Genomic DNA, 13,669 nt, shown 5'->3' on the forward strand with positions numbered 1-13,669 from the left:
TGAGTTTAAGACCCAGCCTGGGCAGCATAAAGAAACCCTGTCTCAAAATTCAAAGTGAAAAGAGAGGGTTGGGGCTATCACTCCCTTAGCGTGCAGGAGGTCCCTGAGTCCATTTCCCAGGAGAAATCTTTTGTTTTAAAGTTTGATTCGGCAATTCCTTGAACTTGAGGATTTAGCTCAGTGGTAGAGTGCCTGCCTAGCAAATGCAAGGCCCTGGATTTGGTCCCCAGCACTACAAAATAAATAATAACAAAAAAGAGGGCTGAGGGTGTGGCTTTGCGGAGTGTTTGCCTGGTATCCTCCAAGTCCTACGTTCAGCCTTTACTACTTCAACACAACAATAAAACCACTGCGGTAAAATGTCTGTTATAGTCAAAGTGTAGAAAGACAGGCGGTAGATCTGGAGGTGGAGGAGCAGCGGGGAGGACCGGGGAGTAAGTATTTAAGGCAGTCTTCCCATGTGGGATGATAAAAGGGATTTGACGTTAGTACCGATGGCTGTGCAACTTAAAAATACCCCCCTTTTTCCTTTTGTAAATTAGAGGGCCACACCCAGCATGGTTGCTTAACACATGCACGGTCCTGTGTACCAATCCAGATCTTCAAAAGCAAAAAAAAAAAAAAAAAAAAGCACATGCATGCTGGCATAGTCCTGCACTCCTGAATCCTAGAATTTGGGAAACTAAGGCAAGAGGACAGGAGTGCAGGATAGCCTGGACTACATAGTAAGAGTTCCAAGCCAGCCAGAGATTCTTAGCAAGACCTGTCTCAAAAACAAGGGCCCCGCGCGCACCACACGAGTCACTGACCTGTTATTTATGAGTTATATATAAAGAATACATGAACCGACAACCAGGGAGCCTGCATGGGACTGACCTTTGCATATATGTTACAGTTGTGTAGCTTGGCCCTCTTGTGGGACTCCTAACAGCGGGAACAGAGGCTGTCCCTAACTCTTTTGCTGACTTTTGGGACCCTACTCCCCATACCAGGTCGCTTTGCCCAGCCTTAATACATGGGGAGGTGCTTAGTCTTACTGCAACTTGATATGCCATGTTGTGTCGATACTCATGGGAGACCTGCCCTTTTCTGAACAGAAACAGAAACAGAGGAGTGGATTGGGGGCGGGGTGGAGGGGTGAGGGGGGATGCAGCAGGCTGCAGAGGGGAGGTGTAGGGAAAGGACTGGGAAGAGAGAAGGGAGGGGAAACTTCTGTCAGGATGAAAAACAAATTTTAAAAATACATAGAATGAGGACTGGGGGTGTCACTCAGTTGGCAGAGTGCTTGCCTAGCATGCACAAAGCCTGGGTTCCATCCCAGCATGGTGCAGACCAGAGCTGTGGTGGGTACCCACCTGTGATCCCACAGTTGGGAAGTGAAGGCGGGAACATCAGGAGTTCAAAGGTCATCCTCTGTTACATAGTAAGTCTGAGGCCAGCCTGGACTACAGGAGACTCTGCCTCAAAAATCAATCAATCAATCAATAAACCGAGTGGTGGTGGCACACACACCTTTAATCCCAGCACTCAGGAGGCAGAGGCAGGCAAATCTTTGTGAGTTCGAGGCCAGCCTGGTCTACAGAGCGAGATCCAGGACAGCCAGGGCTACACAGCAAGATCCTGTCTTGAAAACCCTAAAATAAAAAAATAATAAATGTAAAACTACATGGAATGAGATTCAAAGGGTTTGAGTAAGTGAAAAGCTTGACTTGTTCTGTCCTTTCGGAGGTCAAGTTTTTTGCTCCCAGAGAAGACCATGGAGGCTCAGAGCTGGAGAAGATGTGGATCCATGGGGCACAGGGGAGCGCACAGGGTACCTAGAGGGCAGCAGTGTCCGGGAGCTGCTTGGGGCTGGAGCAGATCAAGGCCAGCCTACGGAAGCTTGCTCCCCTGTCCTCACTTCCTGGGTGGGGATGGATGGCCAGAGGGTGGCTCCTGGCACCCAGAGTTCAGGAATCTCAGGCATGTGGTTCTGGGCCCAGATGGGGGGGGGGCTTCCCTCCCTCCCGGGGGCAGGGAATTAGGTGATACCACCGTCTAGTCATCCCCTCTGGGGCGGGGGTGGCTGGAGGGCATGTGAAGGCCGATCCTAAGTGGCCCCTCTCCCGGAGGCCCCCGCCCCCCAAAGAGCCCACCTAGCCCCTCCCCGTGATGGGCTGGACGCGCTGGGAGGGGGAAGGGGTGAATTCATATTTTCAGGTCTTTCTTGCTGTCCTGGCCGCCTGTGTAACCAGCCACAGTAGGCCAGAGGTGTTGTTGGAGGTGGGGTGTAACAGGGCCAGCCCCCAAGCCTGCCTCTGGCGCGGGCAAGTGCTGTGGCAGTCATGGGGCTCACCCGGAGGCAGCCTCACCCCGGGCCTCTGCTCCTCCTGGTGCTGATGTGGCTCTCCCCAAGCCTGAGTCTGGGTGAGTGGAACTCCTGAAATGGACGCCCTTAGACCTGGGGGTGCCTGGAACCCATTCCACTTCCTGAACTGGGGGCAAGGGGTGGGGGAGGGGAGGCCCGCAGAACCGCCATGTCTACCTTGCTTCTCACCTTTGTCCCCCCATAGACCTGATTCCCTACAAGCCGCAGATAACAGGCTGGGACCTGGAAGGGAAGGTCACAGCCACCACGTTCTGCCTGGAGCAGCCTCGGTGCGTCTTCGATGAGCATGCCTCAGCCAACGACACCATCTGGCTGGTGGTGGCTTTCAGTAATGGTGTGTGGTGAGGGCCGGGGGTCTTGGGGTGAGGGGCATAGGCTGAGAGGGGCTACCTGGCACCCAGTTCTTGGCGGATGGCAATGTTGACTTTGTCTCTGGGTGTGGGAGTCAGGGCCGGAGACTGGCCGGGTATGTGCTATGCCCCAGGTGGGTAAAAAGTCCTCCAAGGTCAACAGGGACCGCCTCTCCCTCTGTTTTCTTTGAGGCAGGGTCTCCTGTAGCCCACGAGGAAGGCCTTAAACTCCTGATCTTGCTGCCTCTACCTTCCAAGTTCTGGAATGGTGGGCATGCACAACCACACCCAGTTCATGTGGTCCTGGGGGTAGAGGCCAGGGGTTAGCATGGCTGGGCCAGCACTCTACCAACTGCGTGTTAAATCACAGCTTGCCTTAGAGACTGATCACTCAAGCAGTGGTTCTCCGCCTTCCTAATGCTGCCACCCTTTAATACAGTTTTTCAGGCTGGGGTGGCCCCCAACCATAGAATTATTTCATTGCTACCCCATAGCTGTAATTTACGTGATGAATCATAATGTAAATATCTGATATGCGAGATGTCTGATATGCGACCCCTGTGGAAGGGTTGTTCAACCCCCAAAGGGGTCACGACCCACAGGTTGAGAAGCGCCACTCTAAGATATTCCCCTTTGTCCCCTGGAGAAATCAGGCCGCGCCCTCTGCAGGTCGCTTCTTGAGATAGAAGCAGTCAGCTGTTCTCTAGTCCTTTAAAATAATTGTTTTACATATATGTCGGTCCAGGGGTGTTCACGTGGAATTCAAGAGGACAGCTTGGGGGAGTCGGTTCTCTCCTTCCACCCCGAGGGTCCCGGGGATCCAGCTCAGGCCGTCAGGTTTGGCGCAAGCGCCTTGACCTCTCGCCATCCGTCTGTGTTCGTGTACCTAACACAGCTACGGCCAGCTCTCGCCTCCGTCTGACCCTCTTTTCCTCCAGTCTCCAGGGACTTCCAGAACCCGCAGACCCCTGCTGAGATCCCGACCTCCCCACAGCTGCCGACCGACGGCCACTATATGACATTGCCCCTGTCCCTGGATCAGCTGCCCTGTGAGGCTCCCACGGGCGGCAGTGGAGGTGTCCCAGTGCTTCGGGTGGGCCACGACTCCGGCTGTCACCAGAAAGCCTATTGCAACGCTCCCCTCCCCAGTCGGGGGCCTTACAGGTGGGTGGGCGGAGCCCCCGCCCTGGGATTGGATGTTCTCAGGGGGGAAGGCGGGACTTCTGGGACCTGCTTCTGGATGCCGGCCAGTCACAGCTCCTCCCCCACGCTAGCTGTAATTTACTTTCTTTGCGTAGTGGGGGCATCAAAAAGACAGTTTCATAGTGACACACTCATGTGATCCCAGCACTCTGGAGCCAGAGGCAGGGGGATCGTGAGTTCAAGGCCAGCTGCCGCTACATAATGAGTTTGAGGCAAGCTACTACATAAGACTCTGTTCAGCAAAAGATCATCTGGCTGGGGGTGTAGCTAAGGCGATAGTGTTTATTTTGCACGTGTGAAGCCCTGGGTTCCATCCCAGTACCCCATAAACCCGGAGTAGTGGTGCATGCCTGAAATCTCAGCACTCAAGAGGGTGAGAAGCCAGGGAAGCCGGAGTATAGGTTATTCTCAGCTGCATATTGAATTCAAGGCTAGCCTGGGCTACATGAGACTCAACCTCAAAGAAAGGAAAAAGAGAGTCCTTTCCAAGTGTGTCCTAAGAGGGGAAAGTGGGTTTCAGGATGAGATCGCTGTTTCTGGTCATAAGCAGATCTGACGGAATACATGGGCTTCCCAACCCACAGTACAGATGAAGAAACTGAGGCCTGTTGTGCCGGAGTTCAAACAAGGTTCTTTTCAGGGTCCATCATGAGGTGAAGATCCCAGGTGTCCTCGGAACAGTGGGAGCCCAGACTGCAGGACAGAGTCTCAGGAGATGGCACCTCTGTCCTTCCAGCCTCCCTCTGTTCCTTTACCATAGCTGGCCATAACACCTTTCTCCTGGCTGCTCCACCCTGCCCCCTTCCCATCAGCCACCAGTGCTGGCTCCCTCCACCTACTTACTCTACTGGGCCCACCATGCTCTCTTCCCAGAGCCAAGTCCTCCCCATCCCTACTGTCCAGGCCCTCAAGGCTCCCAAGAGGCCCTGACCACACCCCTACCTCCATCTCTTTGCTTTTTGCCAGGGCTATGAATTAGAGGCCTACCTTCTTCTCATATGATTGACCCCCATAGTCTCCAGATCAGTACTCACTGGGGGATTCTAGGCAGGTGCTCTACCACTGAGCCACACCCCAGCCCCTCACTGGGGGATTCTAGGCAGGTTCTCACCACTGAGCCACACCCCAGCCCCTCACTGGGGGACTCTAGGCAGGGGCTCTACCACTGAGTTGAATCCTCAACACATCTTTATCTTTTCTTCTGAGACAAGGTCTTGCAATGTAGCCAGGCAGGTACTGAACTTAGGACTCTCTTCCCTCAGCCTATGGAGTGCCTGGGACGTCAGGCCTGTACCACCATGCCCAGATCGAGACATCCGAGTCTTACGTTTGTCCCCATTGCTTTTCTGTCTCCAGCGTGAAGTTCCTTCTGATGAATGCCAGTGGTCCGCCCAAGGCTGAGACGAAGTGGTCCAATCCCATTTATCTCCACCAAGGTAATGCTGGGGTGAGGGATTGAAGACTGACTTAATCTCTACCTGAACCTCATGCTGTAGAGTGAGACCTGGATCAGATCCATCATAATGGTGCTAAACCTTTGTTGTTGTTGTTTTTAGTACTAGACATTGACTCTTATGCATGCTAGGCAGGTGCTCTACCACTAAGCCACACCCCAGCCCCTCACTGGGGGATTCTAGGCAGGGGCTCTACCACTGAGCCACACCCCAGCCCCTCACTGGGGGATTCTAGGCAGGTGCTCTACCACTGAAGTACATTCCCAGCCCTCTTTTTACTTTATACATTGAGATAGGGTCTGAGTTGCCCAAGCTGGCTTTGACTCTCCTCTGTAGCCCAGGATGGCCTGTCCTTGAGATCCCCTGCCTTCCAGGTAGCTGAGATTACAGACATGTAGCACCAACCCTAGCTCATCATCTATGAACCCTTGCTTAGCTGCCCAGTCCCTGCCTCATCAGCCCCGGGTCCTCTCTACTGCATTCAGGGAGAAGGGCCCAGGCATCATCTTCCACATAGAGGCCAGTGTTGGGGGCGGCGGTTGCCTCAGAGACAGGCTACCAAGGCAATTGGGTGGGGTGACTGATGACTGTCATCTGAAGGCTTTCAATGCCTTCAGACGTAGGGACCAACATGGAGACAAGGTGAGTCCCCAGACCTGCCTGCTGCATGCGTGTGGGCAGTGGTGGAGGGACTGGAGGGAATAGTCTAGAAGGCGAATCCAGTGTAGAAGAGGTTGGAACAATGGCGGACCCAGGCTGGTGGAGATGGACAGGATAGGTGGGTTTGGGAGACTCTCGGCCGAGCCTCGGAGCACGTTGAACTTGAATGGTGAGGGACAGACAGCCTTGGGGCGGATAGACAGCCTCTGAATGATTCCTATGTGTGCAGGGAAGTCCCCCAGCTCCATTGACACGTGGCCCGGGAGGCGGAGCGGCTGTATGATCGTCATTACATCCATCCTCTCTGCCCTGGCCGGCCTCTTGCTCCTGGCTTTCCTGGCAGCCTCCACAATGCGATTGTGAGTGATGACACCCCGAGAGCACCTTCTCTGCCTGGAACCCCCTCCCTGTCCTGATCCCTCGATCCCCATCCCGGAGTCCTCTCATGAATGCCGCAGTTCTGAGCTGGCTCATGCCCTTCCAGGCAGTGTGGAGAGAATTTCCACTCTGTGTCTGTCACCTGGGTGACAGGAGCTCGCCTGAAAACGGGGGTCAGGGGTCTGTGCCTTCTGCTGGGGCTCCTCCCCTGGCCTTTTTCTTTTCTCCAGGAGCCTCTGGAGTGGTAACTGCCGCTGGGGTAGATATTAAGGATGGTTACCTGGAGGAGGTGCCTCTCCAGTTGGCTCCACTACAGAGGGAAGAGAGGCCTGGGGAGATGGGTTTGTAAGTACAGGGCTCACTGCACAAACAAGGACCCAAGTCCAGAGCCCCAGCACGCGCATAAAGTCCAGATGTGGTTGTGAGTGTCTGTAAACCTAACCCAGGGGAGGGAGGTCCCCAGAATCTGTGGCCAGCCAGTCTTGAAGGGTTTCAGGTAAAGACTCTGTCCTAAAAAGATAAGGTTGTCAGGACGGCTCAGCGGGTAAGGGCTCTTGCCACCAAGCCTGATGACCTGGGTGGGACCTCTGTCTGGGACCCACATGGTGGAAGAGGAGAGCGGACTCCTGCAAGATGTCCTCTGACCTCCACACACAGTGTGGCATGTGACCCCCCCAACAGATATATTTTTAAATATATGAAATATAGAGAGATCGAGAAAGACACTCAACTCAGCCTCTGGCCTCCCCACAGGCACATGCACATGCACACACACACATAGGTGTGTACCCATGTGCATACATATATACACTGCACATTTTGTGCACCAAATAAAAAGGAGGGTCTGTCGGTGAGGGGACAGACGGAGGGGTGAGTGTCCTGGGGAAGGGGACATAGCTGTCATGTGGCATCTTCTGGACTGGGATGTAACTCACCCTCCCCTTCTATCATGTGCAGCTCCAGCCTGTGGTGGCCCGAGGAAGCCCCTGAGCAGCTACGGATTGGCTCCTTCATGGGAAAACGCTACATGACGCACCACATCCCCCCCAGCGAGGCTGCCACCCTGCCGGTGGGCTGTGAGCCTAGCCTGGATCCCCTGCCCAGTCTCAGCCTGTAGCCTGGTCTCTGCAGCTTGGGCCTGGGGTGAGGGACAGAGCAGGGACACAGGGCCTGTAGCGGGGTCTGGCATCTTCACAGCCCCTCGTATCTGTCTGGCTGTTTGATCTGCTTCTGTCTCTGTCCCTCACTAGGCCTCGGTCTGTATGTGCATTTGGAGATGGTCAAGGTCAGAGTGGGTTCTGCCTAACTTCCTTTCCGTAAGGCTGGAGGAGGTGATCCATCCCGCCTTGACCAGACTTTGGAGAACTCAGGAGGGAGATAGGTGTGGTCTCACAAGGCTGTGATCCACACACTTAGGGGGCTGAAGCAGAAGGGTCATGTGTGCCAGGCTAGCCTGGGCTATAGAGCAGAACCTATCTCAAAACAAACAAACAAACAACAAACAAGCAAGCAAGCACCCAGAGAATGCCTTGCTCTGCTTCAGTTACTACGTTGGGCTGGGCCCATGGTGAAGCACGAGAGCCCCGGACCACCTTCTGCCTACCCAGTCACCAGGGCTGGGGTGCATCTGCAGATGTCCCACCCCGTCCCAAGAGCCTGGCTCTTTCTGAGGGTGGGAGTCGCCGGTGTAAAGGTTAGAGCGTGTAAGTGGCTATTAATGACAGCTCGGCTGCCTACCCCAGCCCCTCCACACACAGGGAGAGGGTTCGCACACTTGTCTGCTCACTCCACAGCATTTATTGCGCACCTGCTACGAGACGCATACAGTGTTAGGCACGGCCTCGGGCAAAGCTGGTTCTGACTTTGGAGGAGTCTGTCTGCCTCGCTTTGAACCTCAGACTGACACCTGTCCAGATGTGGCATCGGTTACTGTTGGGGAGATGCCATGTCCTCCCACTGTCCTCAGGGTCACCGTAGTGGGCTCTTGGGGGCCCCCAGCACTCCATCAAAGGAAAAGCTCTCCCGGACAAAGCCGGTGCTTCCCCGCTATCACCACGCGGGGGCGCCCGTGTGCTGTAGGCGCGTGGCCGCAGGGCCCGCGCATGCGCTCCTGTGAACCACTGCGTTGCGTGCCTGCACCACCATCCTCTCAGGAGAAGGGCGTATGGCCGGCCTCAGCCAGGTCAAGCCCGCAGAGCTGTGCCGGTCTCCTCGATGGCAGACCTGAGGCTCACTGGCTTGCCTGCCCACACTGTGCAGCCACCCCGCCCATGTCCCGTTGATCTTGTCGGATCAAGCTCTTTGGAAATGAATAAAGGTGACTGTGGCAGGAGTGTTTGTTGCCCTCGCCGGCTCTGTGACAGCAGCGTGCCAGCCTGTGCTTTGGGAGCCACAGAGAGACCCACTCACATTTCAGGATCCAGTGCCCACAGCGGCTCTCTCCCGGCATATGCTTCAGTGGCAGATTTGGTTTGGTTTTTCGAGACAGGGTTTCTCTGTGTCGTTTTGGTGCCTATCCTGGATCTCGCTCTGTTGACCAGATGTTTATCAAGCCATAAACCCCTGTTTCAGAGTCGTATCCTCCATCCTGCCGCACCCCAGCATTCAAGTGACCCCTGGAGGTGTAGACCTAAGCTACACCCGGCCAAATGTTCCACTGACCAGAGAAACATAGAGCGTGGAGCAACTTTTGAAATTGCACTAGACGCGAGCCCAGGGCCCTGTAGACCAGGAGGGGTTTAACCTCCTTCCTTGGGATTGGAGAGAGTTAACCTCACCCCTACCCCATCCCACCAACTCGTCCCAGCACCTGACCTGGTCTCCATGGATCACTGGTGTGTGCTGAGACAGCGGACCTGGGATGTTTCCACATGGGAGGAGAGACTCGGCTCCCTCCGGCAAGCTGTCCTCTGACCCTGATCTCCACGCATGCGGCACTTGTGCGCACCCCACCCACACACTCACCGGCGAACACAAGTAAGGGATTTTCATTTTTCCGGTGAGTGTATTCTCACGGGGCTCAAGGATCAGCTAGCCTTGGGAAAGGGTCCCCAGGCTTTGGGATCCTGGTGCCCTGTGGCTTGCTGTGGAGGCTTTTGCAAAGGCTGCGGCGATTCCCGCCGCCGCCACACGGGGGCGTGAGTATGCCTTTGCAATCTCTACAAAGCAGTGGATGGGAGGGAGAACGGGGTAGGGCGGGCTTGGCGGCCGGTGCCCTAAGCATGAGAGCGACTGTGATTTTGAGGCCAGCACTCGGGAGATGGAAGCGGGAGGATCAAGAGTTCAAGATCGTTCTCAGATACACAAAGTTCAAGGTTCTCAAAAACACAAAATCACACACACACACACACACACACACACACACACACACACACACACGAAAACGGAGACCTTTATGCACCAAAAATGAGTGTACTATCCAGCAAAAGTTCCAGCAGATTCCCAGGTAAAGGAGTTGGGGTGGGGGGACATCCACGTGTGTGGTGTGTGTGTGTGTTGAAATAGGATCTTGATATGTTAGCTCATGCTGGCCTTGAACTCACCATGGTCTTTTCTCAATTACTAGAGTGACAGGTATATGGGCTATCTGCCTGGTAATGCCTTTTCCCCCCTTCCCAATAGGAAATAACACAGCCTTCTTTAAATTTTTAAAAAATATTTGTTTTATGTGTGTGAGTGTTATGCCTGCGTGTGTGTGTGTGTGTGTGTGTGTGTGTGCGCGCGCGCGCGCGCGCGCGCCTGGTGCCTGAAAAGTCGGAAGAGAGGGTTGATTCCCTGGCACTAAGGTTACAGAGGATTGTGAGTCATTATGTGGATGCTGGGAATTGAACCCGGGTCCTCTGAAGGAGCAGCCTGTGTTCTTGACCACTGCGCCATCACTTCAGCCTGGAGACTTGTTTCCAATTGTTGTTCTAGATTCATGCAGGCATTGCCAATGATCTGAGGGAAATTTACATCCCTAGCCGCCTGAATTGTCCCAACACCAACAGAGACACCGTGACCTGGCTCCTTGGGTGAAGATGCTTGCTACCAAGCCTGTCACCTGAGTTTGGTCACCAGGACCTTCACGGTGGAATGGGAGAACTAACTCCCAAAAGTTGTGTCCTCTGACCTCCACTCACTGCCGCACACACAAAACAAAGAAATAAACTTCAATTTTGGTTTAAAATATACCAGCATATAAAGTAAATCAGTAGCTTTCTTCACAGACAACTAAACACGTCCCTCTTCCCCTGGAGTCTCAAGTCAGTAGAACGATGGCAGGCAGAAGTTAAGCATGCTCTAGTGTCCGGTGGCTCTTCCCTCCTCCCTAGTCCCTTCAGAGGGATGGGGCAAGAAAATGGAGAGCCTTAAGAGCAACCAAAGTTTCCAAAGCACAGCGCAGCCCAGCGCAGCACAGCCCAGCCCAGCACTTGTAAAACCCGTGGTGTGCAGCACTTGCTGGCTGTGAAGTGTAGACAGGATGGCTCAGCCGGTAAAGACACTTGCGGCCAAAGCTAGGAAGCCTGGGCTTGATCCTGGGGACCCACAGAGAGATGAAGGGGGGGGACCAAGCTCCACAGAGTTGGCCTCTGACCTCCACATGTACCCTGGGGCATCACCCACACCCCGGGGCATTACCCGCACCCCCTCTCCTGCAGAATGATAGTAATCCAGGAAGGGATGCTGGAAAGACAGCTCGCAGTTAAGAATGTTTGCAGTTCTTCCAAGACGACCCAGGTTTGGTTCCCAGCACCTACATCAGCGGCTCACAACTGCCTATAACTCCAGATCCAGAGATCCAGTCCTCTATGGTATCTTTGGGTACCCACAAGCACTTGCACACACACACACACACACACACACACAAATAAAATATATATTTTTAAAAAAATTGAGCCAGGTGTGATGGTGCACACCTTTAATCCCAGCACTGAAGAGGCAGAGGCAGAGGCAGGTAGACCTCGTTGAGTTCGAGGCCAGCCTGGTTTACATAGCAAGTTTCAGGCCAGCCAGAATGACCTAGGGAGACCCTATCTAAAAAAATAAATAAATAAATAAAAAACTTAAACACAGGCTGGAGAGATGGCCCAGAGGTTAAGAGCACTGACTGCTCTTCCAGAGGTCCTGAATTCAATTCCCAGCAACCACATGGTAGCTCACAACCATCTGTAATGAGATTTGGCGCCCTCTTCTGTATACATAATAAATAAATAAATCTTAAAAAAAAAAAAAAAAAAAAAAAAAAAAAAAAAAAAAAAAAAAAAACTTAAACACTGGCCTTGATAGCACAAGCCATCTGTTCCTCACGGGCGTTCATCTTCACAGCCTCACTGCTCTTCCAGGGACGTCTGGCCCAGCCCTGAGTGAACTTGACACCGCCGTGGGATTACATAGGTGGAGTGGACTAAACTACCAAAGGAACGCATGCACCTCTCCGAGAGCCGGGAGGGGATGGATATCCGCCCTGCGAACAGCTTCTGCTCGGCCGGGAGAAGGTTGTTTTAATAGCCAGTCACCTGCACAAGGCTGTTGGCAAGTGGCTGATGCTTCATGACCAGATTCCCACCCTGTCTGGAGGCCATGCGGGGAGCCACCCAGCGGTGATACCCCGCCCCAGGCTACAGGCGCTGCTACGCTGGGCCCCTTCACACCCTGGCAGGACATTCTGCCCCAGAGTTCCTCACACCAGCAACACCAGACAGTCCCTAGCACTTCGGGACCAACCTTGGGGTGAGTCTTTAGGTCTCTAGTGCCAGCCATGTCGTGAAGAGGGTTTTCTTGTTTATTTGTTTTGTTTTGAGAAGGTGTCTCACTATGTAGCCCTGGCTGACCTGGAACTCTCTAGGTAGACCAGGCTAGCCTTGAACTCACAGACACCTGAATGCCACTGCCTCCTGAATGCGGGGGTGAAAGGTGTGGGTCACCACACCTGCATTTATTCCTTTCTTCTTGAGACAGGGTCTCCTATGCAAGCTAGGGTGGCATCCAATTTGTGATGTTTCCCCTCTACCTCCCAAGTGTTAGGATTACAAATGTAAGCCACCACACCCAGTGTGAAGGATTGTTTGTTTTTAGTATTACTCTGTGGTGGTGCCAGGGGTTATACTCAGGGCCCCCACATGCTAGGCAGGGGCTCTACCACTGAGCCACACCCCAGCCCCTCACTGGGGGATTCTAGGCAGGGGCTCTACCACTGAGCCACACCCCAGCCCCTCACTGGGGGATTCTAGGCAGGGGCTCTACCACTGAGCCATACCTCAGGCCCTCACTGGGGGATCCAAGCAAGAGTTTCTACTTCTGAGTGACATCCCAGCCCTTCACTTGCAGATTCCAACGAGGTGCTCTCTGTTGATCTGTGCCCTCAGCCCAAAAGACAATAGATTAAAACAAACAACGATGACAACAAGAATCATACTCTTCCACTGTAGCCCAGGCTAGCCTCAACCTCTTGCTTCAGCCTCCCCACTGCGAGATTACAAGCATGAACATCCAAGCCCAGCTCGCCTTCCTGCTTTTTGTTGTGTCTTTCTTAACTTGAGCAGCCCCACCTCATAGGGAAGACTTCTCATTGCCCTGATACTTGGGGTAGCCTTAGGGCAGCCCATGCCTTGTCCCAGGCTATCTCCCCTACCTACTTTATAAGGTTTTTTTTTCAAGATTTTTATTTACCTTTTATTACTTGCATGTGTCTCTGTGGTATGTGTGTGTGTGTGTGTGTGTGTGTGTGTGTGTGTGTATGTGTGTGTGTGTGTGTGTGTGTGTGTGTGTGTGTGTATGATGTGCACCTGAGTGCAGGTGCCTTTGGAGGCCAGAGGCATCAGCTCCTCATGGGGCTGGAACTGCAGCTGTAAGCCACCACATGTGGGCTGGGGAAGTGAACTCAGATCCTAGGCAAGAGCAATTGGTGCTCTTCTCTTAACTGCGGATCCTTCTCTCTCCAGTGCTTTCCTGACCCGTGCTTTCTCACCCCTGCATCGTGGGCGGGTTGAGCACCTCACAGGATCAGCGGTGACACCTACCTCCCACCCCTCCTCCCTCCCTCCCTCTGATGGCCCCGCCCCCAGGAAGCCCCTTGTGCCCCACCTCACTCTGGGTCAGGCGCCTCCCTTGGGCTCCCACTACTGTTCATAATGTCCCCTCTTTCATGGCTCCTCTCCCCAGCACCGGACTCTCTAGGCTAGTTTGAGCTGCCTCTAGGGGAGGGCGTCCAGGAGAAGGTGCCAGAGATGTCTGGAGGACCAGTCCCTCCCTGGCACTCCCAGGGGCTCTCCCAC

The 13,669-nt window shown here is 53.9% G+C and overlaps 1 protein-coding gene across 1 annotated transcript; it reads left to right on the plus strand.

Annotated features, from left to right (window-relative positions):
- The first annotated feature begins 1,892 nt into the window (after positions 1-1,892).
- Positions 1,893-8,746, plus strand: Upk3b (uroplakin 3B). Its single transcript, XM_028894420.2, has 6 exons — positions 1,893-2,406; positions 2,553-2,702; positions 3,657-3,882; positions 5,278-5,357; positions 6,265-6,394; positions 7,371-8,746. Exons 1-6 carry the CDS (start codon positions 2,325-2,327, stop codon positions 7,528-7,530), a joined length of 828 nt encoding a protein of 275 aa, XP_028750253.1. The 5' UTR covers positions 1,893-2,324; the 3' UTR covers positions 7,531-8,746.
- Positions 8,747-13,669: the final 4,923 nt, after the last annotated feature.

The sequence above is a fragment of the Peromyscus leucopus genome, chromosome 23 (assembly GCF_004664715.2).
Source record: "Peromyscus leucopus breed LL Stock chromosome 23, UCI_PerLeu_2.1, whole genome shotgun sequence".
In the NCBI taxonomy this organism is placed as follows: domain Eukaryota; kingdom Metazoa; phylum Chordata; class Mammalia; order Rodentia; family Cricetidae; genus Peromyscus; species Peromyscus leucopus.

What these genes read in the sequence shown, in the direction of transcription:
- Upk3b (XM_028894420.2), top strand. Translation starts at nt 2,325, where the DNA reads ATGGGGCTCACCCGGAGGCAGCCTCACCCCGGGCCTCTGCTCCTCCTG. An exon ending in CTCCCCAAGCCTGAGTCTGG is followed by an intron (nt 2,407 to 2,552) that starts GTGAGTGGAACT and finishes GTCCCCCCATAG; the next exon opens with ACCTGATTCCCTACAAGCCG. An exon ending in GGTGGTGGCTTTCAGTAATG is followed by an intron (nt 2,703 to 3,656) that starts GTGTGTGGTGAG and finishes CTTTTCCTCCAG; the next exon opens with TCTCCAGGGACTTCCAGAAC.